Source organism: Phoca vitulina, unplaced genomic scaffold (assembly GCF_004348235.1).
Source record: "Phoca vitulina isolate PV1807 unplaced genomic scaffold, GSC_HSeal_1.0 scaffold89, whole genome shotgun sequence".
Taxonomy (NCBI): Eukaryota; Metazoa; Chordata; class Mammalia; order Carnivora; family Phocidae; genus Phoca; species Phoca vitulina.
In genome coordinates this window covers 704,233-723,954 of record NW_022589792.1, presented here as the reverse complement: position 1 = coordinate 723,954, position 19,722 = coordinate 704,233, and the positions used below count along the sequence as shown (strand labels likewise).

The 19,722-nt window shown below is 48.4% G+C and overlaps 2 protein-coding genes across 2 annotated transcripts; one reads left to right on the top strand and one right to left on the bottom strand.

Moving 5' to 3' along the window:
- Positions 1-2,880: 2,880 nt before the first annotated feature.
- UBL5 (ubiquitin like 5) lies at positions 2,881-4,634 on the bottom strand. Its single transcript, XM_032396178.1, has 5 exons — positions 4,564-4,634; positions 4,223-4,289; positions 3,940-4,023; positions 3,756-3,793; positions 2,881-3,074 (listed from the first exon to the last, which is right to left on the bottom strand). The coding sequence occupies exons 2-5, from the start codon at positions 4,276-4,278 to the stop codon at positions 3,031-3,033; spliced, it is 222 nt and encodes a 73-aa protein (XP_032252069.1). The 5' UTR covers positions 4,279-4,289; positions 4,564-4,634; the 3' UTR covers positions 2,881-3,030.
- Positions 4,635-11,377: 6,743 nt separating this feature from the next.
- Positions 11,378-14,907, top strand: FBXL12 (F-box and leucine rich repeat protein 12). The gene is made up of 3 exons (XM_032396177.1): positions 11,378-11,675; positions 11,797-11,869; positions 13,475-14,907. The coding sequence occupies exons 1-3, from the start codon at positions 11,590-11,592 to the stop codon at positions 14,294-14,296; spliced, it is 981 nt and encodes a 326-aa protein (XP_032252068.1). The 5' UTR covers positions 11,378-11,589; the 3' UTR covers positions 14,297-14,907.
- The last annotated feature ends 4,815 nt before the right edge of the window (positions 14,908-19,722 follow it).

Here is a 19,722-nt window from a genome sequence, read left to right as displayed (position 1 = left end):
ATTCTTTTGATCATAGTCCAGTATTATTATTATTTGGTTGTTCAGGTTGTTCCAAATTTGGCCACTGGGAGCTCTTTCACAAGTTGGCTTCTGTGCCCTTTCTACATGCTCTCACCCTCTCTATTTGAGCACTTCCTACTTCGTGGCATCACAAGATATTCCAGGCTCAGCTTGTATATTCTCTGTCCTAGTTCTGGGAACCAATCATTTCTATAAGGCTTGGTTCCTTTCATTGGAGAATGGTGTTTAGAAACCATGATCTAGGTGCTGGGTATGCCCATTGTTACTGGGGTGTCACTGCTTCTGGTCCAAGTGGATAAAGCAAGGAAATATAAACATACATATCCGCATTTCTGCATGTCTGTATACATACTAAACTAAAAAGTTTAGTTTTTAGTATGAGTCCATACTGATGCCTCCAACTCTAATCCAGCCTCACAGGGTTTATTCTAGCTACCTCCTTTCATCCCACCTTGTTTTCTTTGTAACTTCTTCCTCTAGCAGTGAGAAATCTGGTTCTCACTATCTACAATATATTTAGCCATTCATTCAACCGTGTGTGTGTGTGTGTGTGTGTGTGTGTGTGTGTGGTTATATATATACAAAAGTAGTCCAGAATTGCTTAATCATAATGCTGTGAGGAACTTATTTAATTAGAGTACAGGGTTTATGTATAATTCTTTTTTATCTTTAGCCTTACAGTATCCAGTTAAAATACTTTTTCCAGGGGTGCCTGGGTGGCTCAGTCATTAAGCGTCTGCCTTTGGCTCAGGTCATGATCCCAGGGTCCTTGGATCGAGCCCCACATCGGACTCCTTGCTCAGCAGGGAGTCTGCTTCTCCCTCTCCCTCTGCCTGCTGCTTCCCCTGCTTGTATACTCTCTCTGTCAAAAATAAATAAAATCTTTTAAAAAAAATACTTTTTCCAAAGTTACTTAAGTTAGCTCCTTTCTTCCCAACCCCTTTTGGTGTGGTCATGTGATTCACTTATAATACAGGCAGATTCATTTGACAGCCTGCATTCCATCTTTCTTCCTACATCCTGGTTGACAAAAGCAAAGTCCTTCATCCACCACTACAGTTCTACACAGGGGCATGCCATCATCACAAAAATCCCTCCATACTTCCTTTTTACGTAAAAAAAGCAAAACAAGCAAGTACCAATAAACTAATGAAAAGGAATGAGACAATTTATATGGAAAGATGAAAAATAAAGCATAAAAAAGCAAGCTACTGGGGTGCCTGGCTGGCTTGGTCGGTGGAAAATGTGATTTGATCTTGGGGTCATGAGTTCAAGTCCCACATTGGGCACAGAACCTACTTTAAAAACAAACAAAAAAGCACCGAATGGTATATATTACAGAATGCATAATTATCCCAATTGTATAAAAATTATAGATTGTATTTTAGAAAATTACTGGATTTACTCCAATGTTAAAAATCGCCACCGGTGGGAAGGGTGCTGTTAATAAGAAACTTATTTTTTAACAAAACATTTGGATTGTTTTTACAAGCAGATATTAGCATGGCCATTTTAAAAAAATAAAAATGGAGTTTCTATAAATGTATTGGAAAAGACCTGACTTCAGGAGAGAGAATGGGACAAGAAGGGTTTTACTTTCAGCCCGTACTTTTCTATGCTGATTTGAAATTAACAAGTAACCATCTTGACAAGGCTATGGTGTATTAAAAAAACCATCTTGTTGGATCTATTTTTAAATAGACAAATATGGGGGGAGATAGCTCTAAGAGTAGGAAGAGCAAGGTATCAGGAAACCGACATTTCTGACATCAGGAGGGAGCTGAGTCCTAAGGACAGAAGGGAAGCCGAGAGGGCAGGCAGGAAGGTGTCTAATGGGGACCAAGGAAAGATCATCCTCCATGAACTACAGGCCAGCAGCACCCTAGGCAGCAGGCAGGTCTACCTCCCAAGAAGCTTGGTAGTGAAGTGAAGGCAGTAGACTGGGTGGGGCTTAGGGGGAAGGGGAGGAGCAGTAGGCTAGACTTGAACATGTTAATGTACTGCAAGAAATCAGCCAGGTCAATACAAGAGAGGGGAAAAGGGATGGGGCAAGTTTCTGGGCAAAGCTCCTGAGAACGGCTCCAGAATGCAGCTCTGGGGAAAGGCCAACCTCGACCCTGGGATCTGTGGCCACGGGAACACAGATGGGGTGTTTGGTGTCCTGTCTACTCCCACCTGGGGTAAGGTTGGAGACAGCTTAAAACACTTTGTGCCAGGCATCCTGCTGTTTTAACCGCATTATCTCATTGAGATGTGGGTGTCATCATGGTGCTCCTTTTTAGAGTAGGAAAACGAGGATCAAAGAGGCTGGGTTCCCCAAATCCCACCACTAAAGACCAAAGTTCAGCCTATGCCACACTATCTCACTCTGTCCCCTAAGATTTCAAGAGTCCAGGAACTGTGGATGCTTAACCATGCTTTGGCTCATCTACATTTCACAACATGGCAACGAAGTAAACACTATCAGTTCCGGTTTGGATAAGGAAATGAAGTCGTAGAGAAGTTAATTACCCTGCTCAGAATCACTATCAGGGGCAGAGCTGGGATTCCAACCATAGTCGGTCTGCATCCAGAACCTGTATTCCTAACTACTGTATCTACTGTCCTTACCCAGACACCCCTTGGTCTATTAGGATGACAATAATCCCACAATCTCTTGACCTTTACAGACCCATGGCAAATCCCAGAGCTGTAGGTGGGCTTCCATTCAGGCTCCCAGGCTGCTGGCTTACTCTTCCCTCATGCATCCAGTTGATCCTGAGCTCTTACTGAGCAGCTGGGTACTGAGAGTATAGTGACAACCAGATGTCAACCCTCCCCACATCAGACAAGGCCTCACTCAAAAATGACAACAATGAAGCAACTTCTAAGATTTTATTAACATGAGTTTTTAAAAACAAGCATCCATACCAGTGTGGGGGTGAGGGTGGGAGAGGAGGGGATGGGGGGAAGAAGGGAAGAGGGGAGGGGAGGGTAAGGCAGGGCATGACCGGGAGAAGGAATTCTGCTCTATTGGTAATAAAGCTCCAGGTTCATCCCATCATGGATTTCATCTGAAGTAAAGGTGTTAAGGAATTCTCACTGTGGCCTCCATCTCCACCCCCTCATCTTGCACAGGTAGGTCAGGGTGGCTTGAGGACTCCACCCAGGGCCAAGGAAGCCATTTGGAACCGGGTCATTTTGATTCCAAACTATTAAAAAAAAGTTCACACTCCCTTTGCACGACAGACTCGCCTGAGTCTCACTCCACCCTGACCTCCTGTCCACACTCAGGTAGAGTTCAGTAATATATATTTTGACCTTAAAGTGTCTTCTGAGGGGCGCCTGGGTGGCTCAGTCGTTAAGCGTCTGCCTTCAGCTCAGGTCGTGATCCCAGGGTCCTGGGATCAGCCCCGCATCGGGCTCCCTGCTCAGCGGGAAGCCTGCTTCTCTCTCTCCCACTCCCCCTGCTCGTGTTCCCTCTCACTGTGTCTCTCTCTCTCTGTCAAATGAATAAATAAAATCTTAGAAATAAAAAAAATAAAGTGTCTTCTAAGCCAAGTCAAAGTATTTCACCAACCACCCTCTTCCCCCAACAAAACAATTACATGGCTCCCATTTTCTAAACGCTTACCATGTGCTGCATACTAAGTTAAACACGTTATGTGCACAATCTCATGCAGACTCCCAGCACTGAACAAAGAGAACCAAGTCTGGTTATGCAGACCCTGCCCAAGAAGTCACACAAAGGATACAGTCCCCCAGAGACACATGGTCCTTAAAAATCGTGTACCTGCGGGATAGAAACCTTTTAGACAGAAGTCCACGGTGGCTTTTCATCCCGGAGGCAGGCTGAGGAAGCTCTGCCTAAGCCCGCAGGGCTCCCCAACCCAAACCTGACCTAGTCCCGTCCAGCCCCCAGCTCTACACTGCACTCACCACTTCTTCAGGACGATCTTGTTCCAACGGGTGCCAGTTTGGGCTGCGATCAGCTTCTTAAGGTCCCCGATGGTGTCATCAGTGCTGGGCGCAGACGAGTTAAGGAAAATGGAAGGGAGAGGTAGAACGTGGAAGAGGGCATTCCAGGGCTGAAGGCACTCTGCCAGGACCCCATCCGCCCCCTCGCCCGGGTTTAACCGAAGTCACCCTACAACACAGACTGAGTTGCCTGGCTCCTGCCAAGCACCCCAGGAACCACTGCCTCTTGGCCGCCGGTGGATACTTGCACTTGACGCGGACCTTCTTCCCTAGACGGTCGTTGCAAACAACCTCGATCATCCTGTCTGGAGCTACACACAGCGTGGGGTGGAAGGCAGCAGAGTCAGGACTGCAGGGGTCTCCCAGGACCCAAGACCCCGGGTCTGAGTCTTCTGTTTACCCCTCAACCTCCCGGATCCGCGTCCTCCCGGGCCTCAACTCCCAGGACCACGGACCCCAGGCAGCCGCGCCTCCCCCCTCAGGTCGCCTGAAGGCCCCGCCTCGCCTCTCGCAGGCGCGCACAGCCCTGATGGCCGGGTCCCATCAGTTTTCCGCGACTCCGTAAATCTCTACCCAGCCCCTCACCTCGAAACGCCTGGAACCAGCCGACGCCACAACCTCCTCGCTCGAAGGCGGAGCCGGGGTCAGAGTGGACTCTAAGAGCCGGAAGCGGAAGTGAACAACCGGAAGCGTCCGTCCCCGCCTCCCGCTCCCCTTCCACACCCCTCCCACTCCTTTCCGGTCCCAGGCCCGGGATGGGCTTGCGGTTCCCAGGCGCGGCTCGCGGTCCAGGGTTTAGGCAGGGGCTACCTGCCCGTCGGTGCGTGGAGCCAAGTTGGGGTCCCGGTCTGTGCGTGGCCGGGGAAGGGGCGTGAAAAGAAAGAGGTCAGGGGCCGGCGCCCAGTCCGTTGGAAGCTGTTGGTTGAGGCCCCTTAGATGTGGGGAGACGTCGTCTGGTGTGGGGTTTGGTAGGAACATCAGGGGAGCCCGGGGACGTCCCGTGGGGGGTAGTGACTTCCCGTTTCTGAGCCCGACGAAGCCTCTTAGTTGAGCCTCTAGCCTCAAGGGTATGGGGAGCCTGGGTCGAGTCGTGCAGTCATCTCGTTTGGCCCCCTACCTTCATTCAGAGCCGGGTCTTGGAAGCGTTTTGCGCACCCCTCCCCTTTAGCTATCGCGCCTGACGCCCCGGGACACCTGGGCGCAGACTGCAGTCAGTTAGCAAGGGAGCCGCTTGATCTCGTCCTGGATCCCAGCACTTACTAGAATGGAGTCCCAAGTTGCACGCCAACCAGCATCACAGGCAAGTAAACTGGAAACGGCACAAGTGCAAAATCACCCAGGTTTGCGTCTTCCAGGAAGATCGCTCCGGCCCGGTTGGGAGCACCTTGTACGAGATCTCAACCTTGCTTTTCGGTCCCAAAGCAGCCCCTCGACTGGTCTAGTTCTCCAGAGCTGGTGGGACAGGGAGCACCCTTAAGTTCAACCAAACAGCTGCCAATGGAAATGGAACCATTCAGCTGTTCTTTCTCAGCAGACAGGCTTTTTCCAGTTTGGTGAGCCTAAAGGGATTCACTCTGAAAATGAGCCACCACTTCTGATGTGCCCAATCCACCTTCTCAAACTGGGATGTGAGATTAGGTAGAAGACATGAGGGGCCATCCTGTGGAAAGGGCGGATGCTCTGTGACCTTTTGGCGGCTGACCTGACTTAGGGAGCTGGCTCAAGACGTCCTACCACAAACACTAGACTCAGGGGTCTTCCTGCTCAGAACTTTGACCTGTCATTCCTCTGAGTGCGCTTGAGAGGGCAGGGAATCTGAATGGAAAACTTAGGTTGGAGACACAGGCTTTGAATTTGGACAGATGAGTGAAAAACCCAACCTCACCCCTTAATATTAAACCGTATGATCTCAAGCAAGACAGTTACCCTCTCTGATTCTTATTTTCCTCATCTATGGAAATGGGATAGCAATTCCCACCCTAGGATTGTAGTAAGGATTGGTCTTGGACCAACTTCTGATGGTTCTTTAATAATTTGCACAAGAACAGATGGGGCAAGAGGGGAGGTTGGAAGGTCAAAGGTGAGCTGAGGGGACTGATGTGCCTAAGGAAGTTTGGAAGGAACACAGCAGTGCATTCACAGAATTACTGTGTCACACAAGATGTTGATGGTGGCTACCACTAGATGGTGGAATTGCTGAATCTCCTGTTCTTCTTTGGTACTTTTTGGTGGTTTTCCCAGATTATCTACAATGAACATATATTACTCTTGTAATCAGGGGAAAAAAGTAAATGTTACTTTTTAAAAACAAGAAGTTCTAATTTCTAAGTGATTGATTCAAAGATCGTTCAAGCACAGGATCGTGATGCTGAGTTACAGGCTAGGGGGTGGGAATTGAAAGGGTTGTGGGATGGTGCTGAAAGGGAATGAGATTCTAAGTCTGGGATTGTTGAGGGTTTGGGCTCCAGTGGGTGGTGGTGGGGATCCACTGGGGGGCTGCCAACCCCAGCTGGGCTAAGCCATCCTGAGGGTGATGGTGGGCAATGGGAAGTCCCAGGACTAGGCTGCCACTCCTGCATGGACCCCCTCTCCCCCAGATTAAGGCAAGAGGGGGAGGGGCCTCAGGAGATATGACACCTCACTTTAGAGACGCCTCCCCACACCCTGGTAATTAGAAGTTGGAGCTTCCCATGAAAGGACTCAGTGAATGCCCCTCGAGGAACAAGGACAGCCCTATTCCCCCTGTCTGAAGGTTTGCTGTCAGAGGTGCTGGGGTGGGGGGGAGGTAGGTGCTTCCCAAGAGGGAGAGTTCTAGGTCACAACCCAAGAAGCAAGCTGGGCAGGGCCTCTCCGCCCCCTTGTTTCCTGGGTTTCTGACCCAGAGGAAGGAGTTTATATGTGAGGTTTCCCTCCCTCCACCCCTGTATGCTGATGCAACAGGAGATGGTTCTTAGGAACCCTCCTGTAACTGAGCCCAGGGGCAGGATTTTGCTGAACTTTAAAGCAGTTGCCCCAAGGGTGCAATTTAAACCAAATTTGGCAATTTTATTTATTTTTATTTCTTTTAAAGATTTTATTTTTACTTATTTGAGAGCGAGCGAGTGTGAGTGAGCAGGAATGGGGGGTGGTTAGGGGCAGAGGGAGAGGGAGAAGCAGAGTCCCCACTGAGTAGGGAGCCCGATGTGGGGCTCGATCCCAAGACCCTGAGACCATGACCTGAGCTGAAGGCAGCCGCTCAACCAACTGAGCCACCCAGGTGCCCCCAAATTTGGCAATTTAATTTTTAAAAATATTTTATTTATTTATTTGACAGACAGTGAGAGAGGGAACACAAGCAGGGGAAGTGGGAGAGGGAGAAGCAGGCCTCCTGCTGAGCAGAGAGCCTGATGTGGGGCTTGATCCCCAGACCCCAGGATTATGACCTGAGCCAAAGGCAGATGCTTGACGACTGAGCCACCCAGGTGCCCCCCAAATTTGGCTCAGTCAGTTAAGCATCCACCTCTTGGTTTCGGCTTAGGTCACGGTCTCAGGGTCATGAGATCAAGCTCTGTTTTGAGCTCTGCGCTCAATGCCAAGTCCCCTTGGGATTCTCTCTCCCTTTCCCTCTGTCTCTCCTCCTGCTCTCTCTCTCTCAAATAAATAAATAAAATCTTAAAAAACAAAACAAAACAAAAAACCCCAGTCGCCCTACCTAGGAATCGCCAGAGGGGAAATAATCTTAGGAGTGGAGAGAATTGCTCTGGAATTTCCTTCTCCCAACATCTCATCCTTTCAGCAGGCCTTGGAGATACAGCGGTGACCAAGGCTGACCCACCACCCCGGAATTCAGTCTGATAGAAGAATAAGACAAGTGAAGTGGTCTTCAGTACAGTGCTGTGAGGGGGAAGCCCAAGGCGCTGGGAGCAAAGAAGGCATCCCCCATATATGATGGCATAGGCTTTACAGAAGGACTCAAGACCATGGGTAGTGTGGTAGAGGGGTACGCTGTGGCATCAGATCTGGGCCTGTGGCCCTGGCAAGTGACTTGACCTCTGTGGGATTCTTTTGGTCTTTCCACAGTTGCAGGATGGCTGCCAAAGCATGAAGCATTTTTTTCTGTGCTCTTGTTTGAGGGAGAATATCAAAGGGGTCTGATTGATTAATAAACATTTGGAACTTACTCTTTTTTTTTTTTTAAAGACTTTATTTATTTATTTGACAGAGAGAGACAGTGAGAGAGGGAACACAAGCAGGCAGAGTGGGAGAGGGAGAAGCAGGCTCCCCGCTGAACAGAGAGCCCGATGCGGGGCTCGATCCCAGGACCCTGGGATCATGACCTGAGCCGAAGGCAGACGCTTAACGACTGAGCCACCCAGGCGCCCCGGAACTTACTCTTTTTTAAGGTAATAATTGCACATGGTAAAAATTGAGGCAGTATAAAAGTATATATATGGCAGCATAAAGTGTCCTTGCCTTCAGATCCCTGCCCTCCCCAGGGGCAACTACCATTAACAGTTGCCATTTTCTGGAGATAGTTCCTGCTTCAAACATCTGATATGGAGCCTCCCAAGAAAATGATAAAACTTTTCAGACATTAACACATTTCAATAGAGATAGAGACTTTGTATTTTCAAGTAACATACAATATTTTATGTCAAAGGGCAGAAACAAATGACTTAGGATTTCTTGGTTTTGTTTTTTAAGATTTTTTATTTATTTATTTTTTAAAGTAATCTCTACACCCAATGTGGGGCTTGAATTCACAACCCTGAGATCAAGAGTCACATGCTCCACCAACTGAGCCATCCAGGCTCCCTACGAATGTTTTAGTTTTTATACAGGTCTTCATGTATGAAGAGTGAAACACATAATAAATCGTGTGTGCATTTTTTGGAGATGTATGTATTTCCAGTGAGATCAAACTATATTCACTGATCTCTACATCTGCTTTTTAAACCAAACAGTATCCTGGAGATTGTTCAAACAGCACTGAAAGACCTACGTCATTTTTTTTTTTTAACGATTTGAGATCCTACACGGGGGATTGTTGGGTCCAACAGAGGCTGCAATCTTATATTGCTAAACTGCCTTCAAAGAGTTTGAATCAATTCTGCCCCTTCTGCAGGGTTGGAAGGGTCTGTTTCCTCACACCAAGGCCAGTGTGGATATTTTCCAGCTTCATCTTTTTTTTGTTTTGTTTTTTAAAATTTTATTTATTATTTATTTGAGAGAGAGCATGAGCAGGGGGGAGGAGCAGATGGAGAGGGAGAAGCAGACTCGCCGCTGAGTGGGGAGCCCTCTACAGGGCTCGCTCCATCCCAGGTCCCTGAGATCATGACCTGAGCTGAAGGCAGCGGCTTAACCGACTGAGCCACCTAGGCGCTCCTTCATCTTTTTTAATCTGATAGATGAAAGCCCTGGTGTTTTAATTTTTATTTATTTATGGATAAGCACAAGCATACAGATGTATTTTTTTTAGCTTTACTGAGGTATAGTTGATATACAAAAATTGCACACATTTAATGTATACAGCTTAATGAGTTTTGCATTTCTTTTTAAGACAGTTTTCAACATCTCCAAATTCTGCCTCCGTGTGTGTGTGTGTGTGTGTGTGTGTGTGTGTATTGAAAACATTTATTGCCGTTATAGGCTCTTGGGGGTGTGATTTAGCAAAACCTTAAAATTAAACTTCACATGTCCTTTGACCCATCAAACCGGTTCCTAGTTATTTATCCAATAGAAAAAAACATGTGAGAGGGACACCTGGGTGGCTCAGTGGGTTAAGTGTCTGCCTTCCCTGGGATCCTGGGATCAAGTCCTGCATGGGGCTCCTTGCTCAGCCGGGACCCTGCTTCTCCCTCTGCCTGCCACTTCCCCTGCTTGTGCTCGCTCTCTCTCTGATAAATAAATAAATAAAATCTTGAAAAAAAAGAAAAAACATGAAAGATATATATATATATTTCTATTTGTTCAGTAGAAAAAACGTGGGATATAATATATATAAATGCTTTTATATACAAGTGCTTATATATATAATATATAAATGCTTATATATATTATATATAAATGCTTATTATATATATATAAATGTTTAGCTCAAATATTGTTTGTGGTAACAAATCTGGAAACGGGCGCTGGGGTGGCTCAGTCGTTAAGCTGCTGCCTTCGGCTCAGGTCATGATCCCAGGGTCCTGGGATCGAGTCCCTCATTGGGCTCCCTGCTCTGCGGGAGGCCTGCTCTCCCTCTCTCACTCCCGCTGCTTGTGTTCCTGCTCTCGCTCTGTCAAATAAATAAATAAATAAAATCTTTAAAAAAAAATCTGGAAACAACTTGAATACTCATCAATACAGGAATGTTGAATAAATTTCAGTTTTTATTAATTGATAATTTTTTAATGAATTGCTAATTTAAAAATGAGTGATGGGGGTACCTTGCTGGCTCAGTCTATGCAGCATGCGACCCTTGATCTTGGGGTTGTGGGTTCCAGCCCTGTGTTGGGCATAGAGATTACTTGAAAATAAAATCTTAAAAAAAAAAAAAGATATGGGGCGCCTGACTGGCTCAGTGGGTAGAATATGCGACTCTTGATTTCTAAGTTGTAAGTTCAAGACCAGGTTGGGTGTAGAGATTACTTAAAAATAAAATCTTTTAAAAAACAAATGAGCAGTATATATTTGGTGGGAGTGTCAACTCAGCCTCTATGCAGAACAATTTGGCATTATCAGACCGAAAAATTGAACACGCCCTTTGTTAACAAGCTACTTCGGTTCTACAAATTTATTCTTGTTCATAGGCATCAAAAAGCGTTATTAAGTAAAAAAGTTAGGGCCTCGCTCTCCCTTACGACAACTGCTGGTTGTCCCGCGTTAGCGCGCTCCTACCCCGCCTTCCGGGCTGGGTCCTGGGGTCTGAAGCCCCGCCCTCCCAACGCTTGCCGCGCTCCCGGGCCTGTCACCGCCCCCAGCCCCGCCCCCGGGCCACTCGTCACCGCCCTAGTCCCCGCCCATCCCCGCCCGAGCTACCTTTCCCCGACTCGATCCCGGTCCTCAGTCCGGCCCCACGAGCCTCCTCCCCGCCTTTAGCCCCGCCCCCAGCCTAGTCCCAGCCCTTAGCCCCGCCCCATGAGCCTCGTCCCAGCCCTTAGCCCCGCCCCCAGCCTCGTCCCAGCCCTTAGCCCCGCCCCATGAGCCTCGTCCCAGCACTTAGCCCCGCCCCCAGCCTCGTCCTAGCCCTTAATCCCGCTCCTGGGCCTCGTCCTCGACCCGAACACGTCCCCGGGTCTCCCGTCACCGCCCCGGGGTCCCTCGTCACCGCCCCCGCCGCGCCTTCCGGGCTTGGTCCGAGCCCCAGCCCCGCCCCCAGCCTCGTCCGCGCCCCTAACCCCGCCTCCGGGTCGCGTCAGAGCCTCAGCCACGCCTTCCGTGCTAGGGCTTGGTTCCTAGGACCATCCTCCGCGCTCGGTCCAGATCGCCGGGACCCGACCATGTCCCCGCCGGGGGAAAGCTGAAACTCTCCGCCCGCCGTCGGAGGCGGCGGCCACCGCCCTGCCGGCACCCCCGCCACCCGCTGGCGCCCCCGGGGCGAGATCCCGAATCCCCTCAGCCGCAAGCGGAAGTGCGTGTCGGCGGATCATGGCGACTTTGGCCGACCTGCCGGACTCAGTCCTGTTGGAGATCTTCTCTTACCTCCCGGTCCGGGACCGGATCCGCATCTCCAGGTGCGGCCCCGCCCCGCGGGGTGGGGGAGGGGACGGTCGGGCGGGGGTGGGGCTTCCCCTGAGATGCGGATCCGGTTCCCGCGGGGCCGGGGTTGTTCTAACGGCGGGTCCCCTCCCCCAGGGTTTGTCACGGCTGGAAGAGGCTGGTGGACGACCGGTGGCTCTGGCGACATGTCGACCTGACGCTGTACACGGTACGCGGGGCCGACCGGGCGGGCCTGGGCCGCGGTCGGGAGTCTGGGCCGCGAGCCCCACCCCCTCGCTCCCTGGATTTCGAGCCTGGCAGTCCCGGGCGCACCCCGGCACCGTGGCTTACCTGCTCCGCAGCCTGTTTCCGCATCTCCAAAATGGGGATAACCGAGCTCGTGCAGGGAAAGGCTTAGAGCCGAGTCTGGCGTAGAGGGAGCCTAGGACAAGTGTTAGTTGCTTACATTATCTATTAATGAGTTTTCCTGGGGGAATCATTTTCCAGATTCAACTTAATTTCCAGAATTTATTTCCTGAGTGGTGCAGCCGAACCTTTTCCACTTTTTCCCATTTGCATCGTATTTATTTTTCTTGTTTTAGTTTGAACTGTTTCAAATATATATAGAAATGTGTAGAGGGTAATAATCTGAAACAACTATGTACTCATCACCTAGATTTAACCCATTTTGACCTTCGGTCATTTTTGCTGCAGATTATGTGAAACATACATGCAAAGGTTTGTGTAGACATATATGCACACACCATTTATAGATATATTCGTTGCATTATTTGAAACCCTCCTCAGAGGTAACCACTATTATAAAATGGATCTGTAGTCTTCCGATCACGTTTTTATTTACTTCCTGCGTGAGTGCCGAGAAGCAATATATAGTTTTTTTAATGTGTTTCTAAAGTTTAAATAATGGTATTCTATTTAGGTAATTAAATGCTATTTATTGTACATCCACCCACGACCAGCTTTATTCACACAATATTGCTTTTGAGATTTATTTTAACTGAGACATGTAAATCTTGTTCGTTCCTTTTAACTTGTTAAATGAGTATACCACAATTTCTCTATTTTCCTGTTGACAGACATTTAGTTATTTCCAGCTTTTTACTATTATAAACAGTGTTGTAAAGGAGTGTCTCAAACTTGCCTGTGTATATGAATCACCCAAGGATCTTGTTAAAATGCTGATTCTGATTCAGTGAACTGGATGGGGCCCCAGATTCTGAATTTCTAACAACCTCCCAGGTTTTATGCTATGCACAAATTTTACATTATGCAGTTTCTTTTTTCTTTTTTTTAAAAGGTAAAATGTACCTATATTAAAATGCACAGTGCTTCCAGTTACATTTTTGTTTTCTAGTAATTAACTTTCCAGGGTTAATTTTTGCAGCTTTCACTATGACCAGGTTGTGATGATGATGATGATGATTTTTTAAACATAGGTCTAATTTACTCTAGGCAGTTCTAGGCTTTTTCAGCTTGGTTTTGTGTTGCTTACTTCTACTGGCGGTGGTCATTAAGAAAGGGATAAAATGCTGGTGAGTCGCTTTGCTTTCTTACTTACTCCAGATAATGGGAATCCACTCTGTTGCTAAAGACAGATCTATTCTGATCATCTCTTTTCCCCCATTGCTTTTGTTCAAACCTAGAAATCAAAATGAATGGGAGATGCAGGGTCAGATGCGGCTGGCAGGGGAAGGGCAGAAGCCCAGGGGAGCACTAGAGCCCCAGCTGGGGCTTGTCTGTCTCCAGGCAGGCAGGGCCCTTGGAATATTCTCCATATCCCTCACCCTGTCACCCCCATCTCTGGCTCTTACAGATGCGGCCTAAAGTCATGTGGCACCTCCTTCGCCGGTACATGGCATCCCGGCTCCATTCCTTGCGGATGGGTGGCTACCTGTTCTCAGGCTCCCAGGCCCCCCAGTTATCCCCTGCCTTGATGAGGGCCTTGGGCCAGAAATGCCCCAACCTGAAGCGCCTCTGCCTACATGTGGCTGACCTGAGCATGGTGCCCATCACCAGCCTGCCCTGCACCCTGAGGACCCTGGAGCTGCACAGCTGTGAGATCTCCATGGCCTGGCTCCTCAAGGAGCAGGACCCCACCGTGCTGCCCTTGCTCGAGTGCATTGTGCTGGACCGTGTCCCTGCCTTCCGAGACGAGCACCTGCAGGGCCTGACACGCTTTCGTGCCCTGCGGTCACTGGTGCTTGGCGGCACCTACCGTGTGACAGAGACAGGGCTGGATGCGGGCCTCCAGGAGCTGAGCTACCTGCAGAGGCTGGAGGTGCTAGGTTGTACCCTCTCAGCTGACAGCACCCTCCTGGCCATCAGCCGCCACCTCCGAGATGTGCGGAAGATCCGGCTGACCGTGAGGGGCCTCTCTGCCCCTGGCCTGTCAGTCTTGGAGGGCATGCCAGCCCTGGAGAGTCTGTGCTTGCTAGGCCCTCTCATTACCCCAGAAATGCCTTCCCCAGCTGAAATCCTCTCTTCCTGCCTCGCCATGCCCAAGCTCAGGGTCCTTGAGCTGCAGGGGCTAGGGTGGGAGGGTCAGGAGGCTGAGAGGATCCTGTGTAGGGGACTGCCCCACTGTATGGTCATCGTTAGGGCCTGCCCCAAAGAGTCCATGGACTGGTGGATGTGACTACCACCCGTCCATCTCAGCTTTCATTGGGGAGCCCCACACCCTCTGAATGGCACCTTGCAGAGGGCCTGTAGTCAGGCCGACAGGGCCTGAAAGCCACAGGTAGAGAGAACTGAGGCCTTGGGGCCTCCAGACAATTGGAATCCCTGTTTGCCAGTTGTTTGCCCTCTGTGGCATCAGCCAGCCTCCTGGAGGGCCCGTCCCTACATCTGGAAATGGGGAAGATTATAGCTACCTCATGGTTATGTTGCAAAGCCTTAACTCTTTACCAGCCCTGGGCCAAAAGGGTCCTTGATGAAGGGTTGTTCTCAGGAACGGGATGGATGCAGAAGGGTAGGGCTAGGAGTTAGGGGGACCTGAGGGGCCAAGGCCCCTTAGGAGGCCTGGAAAGACTGTCTATGCATGTGCACCCACACACCGACACACCATTGATATACCTACTTGCACACGAGGGACATGATGAGAAGCCGATCAAGACTTAGGCTTTGATAATCAAAAGTGTTAATGAAGGTTCTAAGTTGTATTTTCAGTACTTGGTATTCTGTATTTTTCAATTTTTCCACAATATATATTATTTTGCTATTAAAGAAAATTTTTTTTTTCAAAAAAGCATTTGGTTTCTTATTCAACAAACGTTTCTTTTTTCTTTTTTTTAAAGATTTTATTTATTTATTTGAGAGAGAGAATGAGAGACAGAGAGCATGAGAGGGAGGAGGGTCAGAGGGAGAAGCAGACTCCCTGCCAAGCAGGGAGCCCGATGCGGGACTCGATCCCGGGACTCCAGGATCATGACCTGAGCCGAAGGCAGTTGCTTAACCAACTGAGCCACCCAGGCGCCCGACAACAACCGTTTCTTGAGTGCCCACTTTATCACAGGCTGTGTTCTAAGCCCTGGGGCCACAGCAGTGAACAAAACAATCCCTGAGTAGAAGGCTGGGCGATCAACAGGTGAAAGCATTGATGGAATAGTTTTAGAGACAATAAACCAGGCTCACGTGATGGAGGTGCCCGTGTCTGGTAGAGTGGGCGGGATGAGCCGCTCAAGTTTGGAGACCCGAGAGGTGATGAGGAACCCACTCTGGGAAGCGCTGGGAAAAAGAAAAGACCAAGACACTGAGATGGGGATGAGCTTGACATTTTTCAGGATCAGGAAGAATCGTGTGGCTGAGGGAACAAGGGGGGAGCAATAGAAAGTGAAGTCAGCTGAGGGGGTGAGGTTGGAGGGTCCTCACAGGTGGCACGGGTTTTAGGGGTTCAGTAAGTAGCGACTCTTTTCCTGCCTGCTAAGTCTGAGCCACTTGAAAAAAGCAGGTGGCAGGCTGATAGTGAGCAGGAGCGCCCGCCCTTGAGATGAGTGTTACTTCTGATCTGAGCTGGGTGGGAGGGCGTGTGTGACTACAGTTTCCCCACCTGCCCACCAGCCCAGCCTGCCTGCTCAGTGGCGGGCAGAACCAAAAGAGAAAACAGGGCTGAGCTGGGACTCTTGGTTCCTTGTTCCAAGCTCACTTACCAGAGGACCTGGGTGTCTCTCCCATGCTTTCCCACTAGCGGGTGGAGCGGAAATTCCCCATCAGGCCACATGAGGACTATGGTATGAGTACTCCCCCAGTGGGGCCGTGGGTAGGGTCTGCTTGTCCCATGCTGTCATCAAACCTGGCAGCTCCAGCCCAGGGCACCTGGGGGACTAAACTGATGCAGGCTGGGGTGTTGGGACTGGAGAAGTCTCAGGTTAGGGAAAGAGATCTCTTTTAAGGGTGTCTGGAGACCTGAGGTCTGTTGTCGGGAGTATGATGGAGTCGCCAATCCCAGTCTTACACTGGGCTCTGCGGTGGTCCTGGAGTAGGCTGCTGATGCCCCACCTGGAGCAGCTCGAGGAGGAAAACAAGTTTCCTTCCTTTCTTCTTGCTTTTCCTGCAGAAATGGAGCAGCAGGTATGAAATTGGAGGCAGTGGTAAACATGGAAGTGTTCAATGGACATCGCTAGCAAGTAGTGATGGGGTGGGGGAGCCCTAACTTGTAGTGTTTGCCCATTTCTGGGGTGTATCCCATCATGGCTGGTTTCAAGCTACCAGCAGTCTAACAACTGGCTCACAAAATTCCTGCAAGTTTAGCAATTGACCCCCCTGATCTGGCATGAGCTGACTTCAGCATGCCACTGGTTAGTGGTGTCTTTTTTCCAGGCTCACCCAACTTTAGTGACCCCTTCCCTGAGCTTAGCTCTGAGGGGTGGGTAGGCAAGCTGAGCAAGTTTAGAATTGGCTAGTTTGAGTACTTTTGGTGGGCTATAGGCTTTAGAGGTGGTCCCTAGTTGTCTGTTACTTGGCTCTGGGGTGATTTAGGGCAGAGGGAATATTGGTTTGCTGTGTAAGACTGAGATCAAGGAGGTAGTTGGATTGGTTGGTTTGCATATGAAAGTGTGCTCAGCAGCACCCCTCAGAGGGGTGGTCCTTACCCAGGTTTGCAAGGCCCTAAGGTGTCAAAGCATCACAAAATATAGAAAATAAAAAAACATGACTGATACACCCTCCATTGAAAGTAAAGGATAATCACAATAGCGAACTTTAATTGAGTATCTATTTTGTGTCAGGTACTATGCTCAGTCCTTCATGCATGGACTTCTTCCAGCAGCCCAATGAAGAGCTCTATTGAGGTATGATTCACATAAATAAACAGCTCATATTTAGGTGCATAATTTGATGAGTTCTGACAAGTGAAACCATCAAGATAACAAATATTTCCATAACTCCCTAAAGTTTCCTTGTGGCTCCTTTTAACCCTCCCTCCATCCCTGTTCCCAGACAAATACTGATCTGCTTTCTGTCACTATAGATTATTTTTATTTTCCTAGAATTTTATGTAAGTAGAATCATATATTATATACTTTGTATGTGTGTGTGTGTGTGGGGGGGGTCTTTTCTTTCACTCACCATAATGATTCATCCAGGCTCTTGTAGGAATCAAAACTTTGTTCCTGGGTAGTATTCTGTCATATGGTTATAATAGCACAATTTGTTACCCATTCATCTTTTTTTAAAAAAAGATTGTATTTATTTATTTGCCAGAGAGAGAGAGAGCGCACAAGCAGGGGGAGCAGCAGGCAGAGGGAGAAGCGGGCTCCCCGCCGAGCAAGGAGCCTGACGTGGGACTCGATCCCAGGACCCTGGGATCATGACCTGGGTTGAAGGCAGACGCTTAACCGACTGAGCCACCTAGGCGCCACTACCCATTCATCTTTTGATGGATATTTGTGTTTAAACATATGTTTTTTCTTAAAATAATTTTTCCTGATATTAAAAAATAACATGTTTGTAAAGAATTTTAACATTATAGAAAGTGAGGGGCACCTGGGTGGCTCAGTTGGTTATGCATCTGACTTTGGCTCAGGTCATGATCTCAGGGTCCTGGGATCAAGTGAGCCCTGCATAGGGCTCCCTGCTCAACAGGGAGTCTGCTTCTCCCCCCCAGCCCCTCCTCCCACTTGTGCTCTCTCTTCTTTTATTTATTAAATAAATAAAATCTTATTTAAAAATTATAGAAAGTGAACCTCTTTCTAATCCTAGGTCCCAGAGGAAATCACTGTGAGAAGTTAGATTTATAATCTTATAGAATTTTGTCTACTATTGGGACTTTGGAGAAAAACTAAAGACATTACTTGTTTGGTTTTTTTTTTTAAGTTTATTTACTTTTTTAAGTAATCGCTGGACCCAACGTGGGGCTCAAACTCATGAACCTGAGATCAAGAGTCACACGCTCTTCCAACTGAGCCAGCCACACGCCCTAATCAATGACATCTCTTAATCTCCCTTCTGAGTTTGAGACCAATCACGGGAGTTAGAGATGGAAACATCAGCTTCATGAATAACAAAACCTGGATTGAAGCATGCCGGTTTGGCGCTGCATCGCCCGTTGGCCTTATGATGTTTTAGTGCTGCATTTTTCAAATGTACTTGGGCACGGTCAGCTGGTCAACCACAAAGCTCCTCTGGATGCTTACCGTATGGCCCCAGCCTGATCAAACTAGCCCTTCTCTGGAGTCTCACAGACTCCCAAAGGGAGAGAGAAAGGGTGAGATTTGAAGACGCTCAGTTCTTTCTTCCAAACCTGCTAGTGAGATATAGAGTATGGGTGTGTACGTGCAGAGGTCACGTCAGCAGACATATGCCCTCCTTGGACATGGAAAGGCGGAGGAATGACGTTTTCTCCCTAATGGACTAAAATAGAGGCATACCTGTTTTGTGTCAGTCTCAGCCTGTAATAGTGATGCTATTGGCTAGGAATGCCTGGGGACACTCATCTGGGCCCCTACTACTGGCAGTGAGCCCCCACAGACATTGCCCTGACTGGAGCCGGTGTTGTGGCTGGACCCACTCTTGTGGTTCTTATTATGATTGCAAACCACACCTCAGCAGCAACTATCAGATGACTTTGAAAAACAAGATTTATTACTCACAAGTCCTGGAGGGTACATGGCATACCCAAGATTGCCAGGAAAGAGAGAGAGAGAGAGCACAGTCCTGGGGTTCTGTCTTTATTGGGGGTTAAGGATGGGGTGGAGGGCCTAGGGTTTTGTGGATTCACTCTTTATTGGCGAATTTTATTAACCTTAAAAATAAAACAGTTATTTTACCAGCAAAAAAATTGGGTTTATTCAGGAATAACAGAATTACAATTCAGAACATGCAAGTTATGGCAAAACCATAGGCAAGTCTGGGGAACAAGGAGACGAATGCTCTTTTACAGAGGAAAGAAGGGACTTGGGAGGGGTTATTATAAGCAAAAGAAGTCCGTTAGAGTAAACTGAGAGTTTGAAGTATAATGGCTTCTCATTGGCTGAGGTGTGCAAGTCTCTCATTGGCTGGGCTGTCGCTGAGCTCGGAGTCAATCTTTCCTGCAACTGCTGGGGTAGTAAATGTGCTGGCTTCTTCCTGTTGAGAATACAAGGTATGTCTCTTCCTGTCCATTCTGCAAAGGGCTGCAAGAAGTGGTATGGCACCCTTTCTGGCCTCCTGACTCCATTTTATTTTATTCTATTTTATTAAGTAGGCTCCACACCCAGCATGGAGCCCAACACTGGGCTTGAACTTAGGACCCTGAGATCGAGACCTGTGCTGAGATCAAGAGTTGGATGCTTAACTGAGTGAACCACCCAGGCACCCCACTCCTAACTCCATTTTAAATGAGATTTCCTTTATTCAGGTTCATAAAATGAACCTGAATCAAAAAAATCAAAAGCTTAATGTCGGGCACCTACACTGCCTCCTTAAATAGATGTTCTCTGGGCTTCACTTACTCCTCCCTATAAAAGAAGAGCCTTTTTCTAACTAACCTTTGAGATACTTATAGATCTTATGGTCGGAGTGTTATTTCAATAGGCCTTTTCTCCCTCTTGCAATAATCCTTTTGAATGAAGTCTCTCTTTACCAATG

Excerpts from the sequence above, each read along its gene's own strand:
- UBL5 (XM_032396178.1), bottom strand. The coding sequence starts at position 4,278 with ATGATCGAGGTTGTTTGCAACGACCGTCTAGGGAAGAAGGTCCGCGTC. Across the intron at positions 4,024-4,222 it reads AAGGTCCGCGTCAAGTGCAA|CACTGATGACACCATCGGGG; the intron begins GTATCCACCGGC and ends GTCTGCGCCCAG. Across the intron at positions 3,075-3,755 it reads CCATGTGTCTCTGGGGGACT|ATGAAATCCATGATGGGATG; the intron begins GTATCCTTTGTG and ends CCTTTACTTCAG.
- FBXL12 (XM_032396177.1), top strand. The coding sequence starts at position 11,590 with ATGGCGACTTTGGCCGACCTGCCGGACTCAGTCCTGTTGGAGATCTTC. Across the intron at positions 11,676-11,796 it reads GACCGGATCCGCATCTCCAG|GGTTTGTCACGGCTGGAAGA; the intron begins GTGCGGCCCCGC and ends CCCCTCCCCCAG. Across the intron at positions 11,870-13,474 it reads TCGACCTGACGCTGTACACG|ATGCGGCCTAAAGTCATGTG; the intron begins GTACGCGGGGCC and ends TGGCTCTTACAG.